This window comes from Polyodon spathula, chromosome 12, assembly GCF_017654505.1.
Source record: "Polyodon spathula isolate WHYD16114869_AA chromosome 12, ASM1765450v1, whole genome shotgun sequence".
NCBI classification, from domain to species: Eukaryota; Metazoa; Chordata; class Actinopteri; order Acipenseriformes; family Polyodontidae; genus Polyodon; species Polyodon spathula.
In genome coordinates this window covers 31,303,711-31,313,388 of record NC_054545.1, presented here as the reverse complement: position 1 = coordinate 31,313,388, position 9,678 = coordinate 31,303,711, and the positions used below count along the sequence as shown (strand labels likewise).

The 9,678-nt window shown below is 37.0% G+C and overlaps 1 protein-coding gene across 1 annotated transcript; it reads right to left on the bottom strand.

The window, feature by feature from the left end:
* Positions 1–5,700: 5,700 nt before the first annotated feature.
* LOC121324811 (securin-like) lies at positions 5,701–8,754 on the bottom strand. Its single transcript, XM_041267001.1, has 6 exons — positions 8,662–8,754; positions 8,219–8,322; positions 7,808–7,974; positions 7,472–7,559; positions 7,147–7,293; positions 5,701–6,699 (listed from the first exon to the last, which is right to left on the bottom strand). Exons 2-6 carry the CDS (start codon positions 8,307–8,309, stop codon positions 6,608–6,610), a joined length of 585 nt encoding a protein of 194 aa, XP_041122935.1. The 5' UTR covers positions 8,310–8,322; positions 8,662–8,754; the 3' UTR covers positions 5,701–6,607.
* Between the last annotated feature and the right edge of the window lie 924 nt (positions 8,755–9,678).

Below are 9,678 nucleotides of genomic sequence, written 5' to 3'. Positions count from 1 at the left end.
TTTTGGTTCCTGGGTAGTGTTATTTCTTAATTGCTTATGCCTCAAAAGTATAGCAAATGGCTATTATTCCCCACAGACTTTGCTTTTGTGACCAGGACAGTGATATTTTGAAATTTACCTATTTTCCAGAACATTCCAGATAGATTCAGTGCTGAGTAAACTTGGAGTAACTTCTAGAACTTTCCAGTAATAAAAATAGTAGTATAAATACAGGGGCCTTAAGCCCACCAGTTCAGTTTAGTTCCAGCTGCCTAAGTGGATACATATCTGCATTTTTCTGAGATGGCATCAAGAGGCTGCAATGGTGGCATTCCTGATGGGTCTCCAAGGTGGTTTTACCAAGTTTCCCTGCTATCTTTGCCTTTGGGACAGCAGGGACACCAAGGCGCACTACCACAGGTGGGACTGGCCACAGCGGACCGAGTTCTCTGTGGGGAGGAACAACGTCAAGTGGGAGCCACTGGTGGACCCCTGGAAGGTGCTGATGCCACCACTACACATCAAATTGGGCATTATGAAACAATTTGTCAGAGCTCTAGATAAGGAGTCGGCAGCCTTCAAGTACCTTCAAGACTTCTTCCCTAAGCTGTCTGAGGCAAAGGTCAAAGCCGGTGTCTTTGTCGGACCACAGATAAAGAAGATCCTGGAGTGTAATGAATTCCCCAAGAAACTCACTAGTAAGGAGAAAGCGGCTTGAAACAGCTTTGTCGCAGTGGTTCGGGGCTTCCTGGGCAATCACAAGGCCGAAAACTATGTGGATCTGGTTGAGACTCTGATGAAGAACTACGGCACAATGGGCTGTAGGATGTCCCTAAAAGTCCATATCCTTGATGCTCATCTTGATAAATTCAAGGAGAACATGGGAGCGTACTCGGAGGATCAAGGCGAGTGCTTCCACCAGCATATACTGGACTTTGAACGCCGCTACCAAGGACAGTATAACGAGAACATGATGGGAGACTACATTTTGGGGCTGATTCGTGAAAGTGATTTACAGTATAGTTGTAAATCTCGAAAAACTACTCACTTCTAAATCTTTTGTAGTCATTTTTGTATTACTTTAGTATAAATACATGTTAATTTGGATTCATATGTTGTTTTTTTCTGACTATGTGAACGAAAAGACCGTTTTCTCATTGGAAATAGGTAAATTTCAAAATATCACTGTCCTGGTCACAAAAGCAAAGTTTGTGGGGAATAATAGCCGTTTTCTATACTTTTGAGACATAAGCAATTAGGAAATAACACTTACTACCCAGGAACAAAAATTGTATTACATAGTGTTGTTAACAGGTGATGGTCCATGATTACTACAAACATAGGCAGCATAGGCACAACTTTGTCATTCCTGAATGTAAAGAAGCAGAAAATGGCAAAATACACTCAGTTAAGCAAAGACAAAAAACTGTGAAAGTCTGTAATTACTTTATGAAATGAAGGTCAATCTTTAAGTCAAATCGCAAGAACTTTGCAAGTGTCTATAACTGCTGTGGCCAAGATCATCAAACGATTTGAAGAAACTGGCACTCATGAGGACCGAACAAGGTCAGGAAGGCTAAGGGTGACCTCAGAATCAGAGAACAGGTTTATTCGAGTCACAAGTCTGCGAAACCGACGATTAACCACCCCTGAAATACAAGCTCAGCTAAATGCTACTGGAAGTACAGATGTTTCAACATCAACTGTTCACATGAGATTGCGTGAAGCTGGCCTAACTGGAAGAATTGTTGCAAATAAACCATTGTTAAGAGTGCAGAATAAGAGGAAGAGACGTGTCTGGTCCAAAAAACACAGAAACTGGACTTTTGAGGAGTGGAAGTCAGTCTTATGGACCGTTGAGTCAAAATTTCAAATATTTGGGTCCAACCGCTGAGTATTTGTAAGACGCAGAGAGGGTGAGCGCATGAGTTCTGCATGGGTGGTTCCCACTGTCAAGCATGGAGGAGGCAGTGTCATGGTCTGGGGTTGCTTTGCTGGTGACAGAGTTGATGATCTTTACCAAATCCATGGCAAGCTCAGCCAGCATGGCTATCATAGCATACTTCAGAAGCATGCCATTCCATCACGATTACGGCTAGTTGGGCAGTTCTTCATTCTTCAGCAAGATAATGACTTGAAACACACCTCAAAGTTATGCTAGAGCTATCTGGCGAAGAAGGAAAGTGAAGGACAACTCAATCTAATGACCTGGCCTGCCCAGTCTCCAGACCTCAATCCCACAGAACTTGTATGGGACAAACTGGACAGAAGAGTCAAAGCAAAGCTACCCACAAGTGCCCTACATCTCTGGGAATTCCTGCAGAAGAGCTGGGAAGACATGTGGGGTGATTTCCTGCTGAAACTTGTTAACCCAATGCCTGGTGTTTGTGAGGCTGTTATTAAGGCAAAGGGTGGCTATTTTGAGGAACCCAAGATTTAGAGATAATTTTCAATTTTCTTGAACATTGCTTTGATACTCCTTATGTTTTGTATATTGTAACATGTGTTTTCATTTTCAAGTATTTACAGAAACGTATGCGACCTAAAACATTGCCAATCATGAAAAAAATTGTTTCCAGCAAGTGTACTCAGACTTTTGACTGGTACTGTATATATATATATATATATATATATATATATATATATATATATATATATATATATATATATAATATATAAATCCAAGCCAAAATGTTTTTACAAAATTTAGTTCTTGCTCGACTATAAACAGAAAAAAAGGAAATCCAGTTTAATTACATACCCAGGATAGCGTTCAACTGTACATTTCTTGTTCCGACATTTTGATATATTCCCTCACGCCTGCTACACACATAAGAAAGCGCAAGTACCTAACTAAATAAATAAATATACTCGACGAAAAAAAGGAATACCTTTTTCAACAAATGTAACTTACCTCTCTGTCCTTCTTTCATCTTGTAATAAAAAAGGAGAAACAAAGTCAACACTGTACATACAATAAAGTATTTAAAGATATTTGTGTATACTGTTTTCGTGCTGTGATCCGAGTAGTCATGTGAAGAATTGTTTATTTATTGCATTATTTTAGAATTCACAGGGGGGTGTTTTGTATCTGTTTCCATACAGCTGTGTTATTCATTCTGAGCAATAGTCGCAAAAAAATTAAACCAGACTTGGACAAAAAAAAAAAAAAAAAAAAAACACTCAGCATACATGACATACGAGCATTAATGGCAGTCTATAGATGTACACATGCGTGTATATCTGTTGACTGTTTGTCAATGTTTTAAACTTCATAAAAGGGTTAATTGCATATTCATTAAATTGTAATTTGTTTAATAGTTTTCCAAATTGTAACTGTTGTGAACAGGACTAAATCGATCGCTAACTAAAGTGTTACCAATAAAACTGTACCATTCCCTGTTTCAAGTATTCAGCGATTTTTTAAATTAATAAAAAGTTCCTTATTTAAACATCGGTGTTTGAGGTACAGGTCCCGTTACAGACTTGACTGCAGTTAAATGAAGCACTCCGAAAAAGCATAAAAAATACAATAATACATGGGGAAATATATTATAACTTCTGTGTAGAACTTTAAGGTTAAGTCTTTTATTTATTTGGGAAAAACATAGGTACATTTTTTTGTTTTTGTTTACTAAAATACAATGGATAAAAAAAAAAATATATAAAGAATGAATAAAACGCTTTAAAAAAATATTGGCGTTATTTTTATATGCAATAAAACTGCAAGTATGTGCGCCGCTTAATCTTCATCTATAAGGCGGGATGTCGTTTGAGATACTGACTCCATTCTTGTACCAGTTTGAGCTTAATACCGTGGAGTTTGATTGGAAGGTGCAGTTCAAAATTACATCTTCACGGACTGAGGCATTCATAGAAGGCGGCTGGCTTACTTTAACGGCGCCCTGCAGTAAACCTGCGAAACATGTCGCATTTCAGTACCAGTACATTATGGTGAAACGTTTCACAATGTGATCTTCTATTTGAACAGTGTACAGCTTGTGCGTGTTGAAGGTCTGTGTGTTCATAATATTGAGTTGACGGAGAAGTAATAGAACAGATATTTTAATTAAAGCAATGATCATTTCAAATTAAAGTCTGTCTGAATATTTGGTAAAATGAAAGATTATTTTATAATGGTGCTGGTCATCTATTTATATTTCCTACAAAATCTGGAACAACAAAGTACATTGGGCTCCCAAATGAAAATAACACATTCTTAGTAGTATCATTGTTTCTTTTGCTGGTAAAATCTCATTTGCATGTGTTCTGCAATGCTTTTCTCCGAGATTAAAAAGCCGCATTTTGTGTTCCCCTAAAACTCCACAAATTGTTTTTTGTGCAAGACTGCTTTGTATTTTATTTCGTTAACCTACATTTATTTTTGTATCCCACCGGTCACATCAATAAAGAATGTAAAAAATATGGAAAAACAGTATATGCTTATTTTGTTTCGTAATACATACATTTTAAATTGTAATGTTATCATGCAACATTATATTTAGTCCTATCGAATACTGTCTTTTTTTTTTTTTTTTTTTTAATTGCATTCAGTGAGCCTTGGTGCGACATTTAAAAATTAGCAATTGAGAATGATGTATAATGTCTTATAAAGTAAAAACAAAAATAAAAAATAACAAAGTTTTGTTTATTATCTATGCAATTTTAAACGCGTTCTCGTATGGATGTTTTTGTTGTTAAACAAATGTTAGCTAATCGTAAATTTAATTTGAATTTAAACATGGATTCATTATTTATAAGCACACCTTTTACTCTGCTATGTAACTTCAGTAGCCTATGTTACTTCAAATGCTTTTGTTATCGATGCAATATGGAATGTATTTTGCCTAATAAAAATGCAGCTGGTTATTGCACCGAACAAGATTCGTGGGTGTTTATATTTAAGATTAACAAATCATGCCATGTTTTATAAGGAAAAAAAAAAAAAAAAACTTTATTAAAAAACTAAAAAAATTAAGAACCGAATCTCATTTATTTAGTTTTGTGCATATAGGTGACCGAAACCAATTCTCTCAATAGTCTATTCAACATAGTACACACGATCAGTCACACAATACAAAATTAAATCATTGAACATGCCTGCTAAAAAGATCCACGTGATAACAGCAGAGAGAGGAGTCCTTGTTTGCCTTTTCTTGAACAAGTTAAATCGGGTTGTACTCTGGCCAGTTAAACTACAAGGTTAAGGCGTGTGACGTGATGGAAACTGTTCGGTATCGGAGATCGCTTGTGGTTTGTCAAAACTATACGTATAAACCCATATATATTTATCTACTTGAGTACAGAATTCAAAGTGTTTATGTACTGGTAGTGGCACTAAAGCCTGAAAAATCCAATACTCTGCTCTCACTCATTTGCACAAATCTCTAGTGTCATTTTATTTTACACTGTGGAAGAAGTTAGTTAAATGCTAACAACAATGAAGCCCCCCCCAGATATAATCCTGGTTAACAGTGCCTACAGATACAAGTCATAAACGACGTGGAGCTCTTTGTCGAATGGCATGCAAAATTCAATAAAAAATATTAGCAGTGCAGTTGAAGAGGCAGATTAAACGCAACAGTTCATATCTTAAGTGTTGTCCAAGGAAACATCAATAGAGACCTGATCTTAGCAAGTGGTTGAAGTGAATCGGGGAGGGGAGGAATAAAAAAAAAAAAACTTATAGCAATGGGTACTGCATATTGTCACAGAATTCATTTAAAATTTCAGCAGATAAAAATATGGTCAGAAGTCCAAGTTTAACAACTATTAGTTGAAGCAATGGCTATATAAATTATTTAATATACAAAAAAATTCACACCTATAGAATTGTTTAATTTGTAGCAAGTGCATTAAAATTCCAAATTATATTGCAATACACAATTTGTTACTAAAGTCTCAAATTGCAGCCCACAGTAATGTTTTAATGTGGTCATCAGGCACAACCCAAAGAGACCAGTGTGTTTTTAATCAGTTTGTATATCTTAAGTGATCATGCAATAACCACAAAGTGAAGTCAAAGGCTGCAAAATGAGGGGGTTCTAGATGTAAAAGCAAAATGACACCCAATAAGAACAGCAGTGTACACAAAAAAAAAAAAAAAAAAAAAAAAACCCCTTTCACGACATTACCAGCAAAAGCCCATCAGCCATTTAACAGGGCTTTTGCCCAAAGTGTCCTGAAAAAAAAGTTTTAAACTTGGTGTACATTTTAATGTACAAGGTATTCCACTACATTAAGTCTGTACACCATCTCCTGTAAACCAAGCCAGTTTACTATTGTGCCAAACCTGGGTGGAACACATTCAGAAATTGTAGAATTAAACTTGCACATTTCCTGTACTGTTCAGCAATGTGAATGTAAGAAATGTTTGACGTCAAGCAAACAATTTCCTACCAAGTTGAAGGCCCCTTTCATGCTTGTTACTAGAAGTTAGACCCCTGGTTGTATATCCCATCCTCTTGAATTAACTCTTAGTGCACAGGACACCCATTTAACATTTATATAGCACAAGCCTTAAACCACTTACAAAGTGATTTTGTAAAATGTCTTTATTTCAAAAGGATTGACAAATACTATACAAATTAAAACCATTTAGCAAGCATAAAGACAGCCAAAACCAAACTCAGCAACTTTGATCCAGGTCCAGTGGTGGCAGCTCTATTGTTAGCTGACTGACTGTTTGCAAGAAGGAGTCCACTTCTGCACAGAAATTCTCTATTTCAGGAGACAGAGAAAAAAAAATACTGGTACATCATTTAGTATTTCAGGGTACAGGTTCCTACCCTTTACTAAAACCTCCCCTGTGGACTACCATCTACACAAACTATTACAAAATAATCCTGGCCCTATTACTCAGCAGGGATATGATTAATACTTGTACAAGATATCTCCTCTTTGAAAATTAATATATAGGACAGCTGACTAGCTCATAAGGAAGAGGTTATATGGGTGGAGTGGGAATATTTTGAGGGAACATGAATTTGCTCAGGGCAAGTGGTAGTTAGATCTGCAGTATTAGCGTGTAAACGCTTCACTAGCATTGTCTCCCAAGTGTGAAACTGATACACCCCCTTCAGAATTTGAACACTATTTTAATGCAAGGCTCAGAAGTAGATACTGGTCATTAGGATTTAGAAGAGAGAGTTTGATGGCATTACAAACCTTTCTGGAATTTCAATGGAGACCATTTCATACAAGAGTGCAACACACTAAAACTGTCCAGCTCTTCCTTTGGTGTTGGAGCTGCCAATCCTGCCAAGCACAGGTGGCTTAATCTTTGATCTTCTGGTACATCAAAGCTTTCAAATTCTAGTAAATAAAAATGGAGAATGCCCATTAGCAAGCAAACACCTTCAGGGAAAAGAGAAGGAGACATTGTGTATTTTAAAGGGCCCAGAATAGACCTAGGACACCTGTTACTCCCTTTATAATAGTATTTAGTGAAAACACCCTCTTATTTTGAAAGAATATGAACTTAAATGCTTACCAACTGGATTATATGGAATGAATTTCTCGATTTCTGGATATTCTTGAAGCTCTTTAACCGGTATGCAAACTTTAACCTTTTCAGTTGGCTGTTACAAAAAAAAAAAAATGCTGTACACTTTCAAAACCACATAACATAGTACAAGCTAAATTATAAATCAACCTGAAGTAACAATATCCCTGCATGACTCCCCCTCCCAGACAATATTGGCACACAAAAATAAACCACCTGGAACAGTTAACCTTAGGATTACAATTTGTATTTATCAGACTCTATACACAATGTTTAATATCATAAGAAACGTTAATTGTTCGTTATATACACACACTACTTTACCTTTGCAGCAACCTTGGACTTATGTTTGTTCCCAGAAAAGTCAGGTCTAGTAACAGAGCAGATCTTATTGACAGTTCCCAGAGCCTTGCGAGCAGAGGTGGGCTTAGCCATACCAAAAACCTTCCCTGGACGAGGAGTCTGAAGGACTTTCTCCCCAAATGTATTGGCTGCGAGACAGTTAGAAAATATCAATACCCAAAAATAGACCTGCCAAACATTCCTGTAGCCGCATCATCTGTAGGAGAAGTTGGAATTTGGAACTAGTCCCTTGTTTCTGCAGTATCTGACCATGCATGTACTGAAGAACACATTTAAGAAACGACTTTACAGCAAGGCTAAACACTCTGTAGAAGAACAACAACGTTTTACTTCTAGGTGTATGAGACTGCGCAACTGAACACCTGCGCTTACCTGGAGCAGACAGCAACCTCGTGCGGTTTTTAGGAACTACAGTTGTACCCAGCTCTCCGTTTTCCTTGTCAACAAAAATCATGGTAGCCATCTTCGGTGAATTTCTGCGAATACCAAAACGCAAACAGTAGTATAACACTAACTAGTCAAGGATGGCATTTATATTCTTTCTAATGCTGGAGAACAAACGTATATCATGAATTACTGAATTAAAACCTAATTAACAACAATAGCGAAAACCCAGTCCTTAGCCCTGGAATACAGCTGAACAGGGACAACGGAGTTATCAAACAGGTCTAGCTTAATGCAACTGACTGTATCGTTTGTCACCTGCTGCGTTTTACCAGTGAACATACAAAATGTAATACAACATAAACAAACAAAAAAGAAAGAAAAACAACAAACACCGGCATGAACGGTTAAAACAGGTTTTGCTGTCTTACGTGTTTGTCTTTTCGTTTCCAATCTGCAATCAAGTGTGTTTACAAAAGCAACAAGCACGTTACTCTCGCGGCTCGTTTTAAACCATAACCTGCCATCTGATTGGTTCATAATCATCATCACTATCATCACCGACCAGAAATCAGACTGGCGACTCAACAGTGCGGCTTGCAGGTCTGGAGGAATGACTCGGGTGAGGCGCAAAATTAACAGTGTTTTTAGATGGAAGATGTCAGATTGATTTATGTAAAGACTTGTCATTTTATAAATGTGAGGAGCAAACCACGACCTTTACTAAACTCGTTGGATAAGTGCATATGTTTTAAAGGAAAAAAATACGTAATGTTCTGACTTCTGTTGCTGAGTTTTACAGTATTGATTCATCTACTTACTGTCACTACTAAATGCTCAGGTATTGAAATGCTGTAAATGCTGGTATATAGAGTAAATATTGTACAGATTTTGATGCATGCCCTATTGCAGACACTGTGGTGTCTTGCTTTGTTGTCTAAAGCTTAAATGTTGGTTCATCGTGTATGTCAAACCTAACAACCATGCTGCGTTGATGAAAATAAACTAATAATAAATTAAAGTAGCCACCCCCACAATGTATTGTATTTAATTTCCTTTTGAGGTAGCAACTTCATATTTGCATGTCATAAACACTGAAAACTGTTATTTTGTGAACAATGCGTTTAGAAACCTTCTTTAGCCTGGGACCCAGACGTTGCTACATTGAGTAGACAGGTAGTTGTTGATTGAACACTCAGCTTGGGTTCCAAATGTGAACAACAGTAGTGCAGTGAAAGGATGAAGCGACACCTAGTGACCAGACTTGGATCTCATAAAAACATCCTTAAGAGGAAACCATTCACAAAGACATCTTCTCTAACAAAGAAAGCTTCAAACGATCCCCATTTAACTTCGCGCAACTGCAATGTCCTGTCAGTGGACATAGTTGTTGTAGGCATTGTTAATAATTAAAAATGATATACAGTACATATTTGTATTCACAAGAA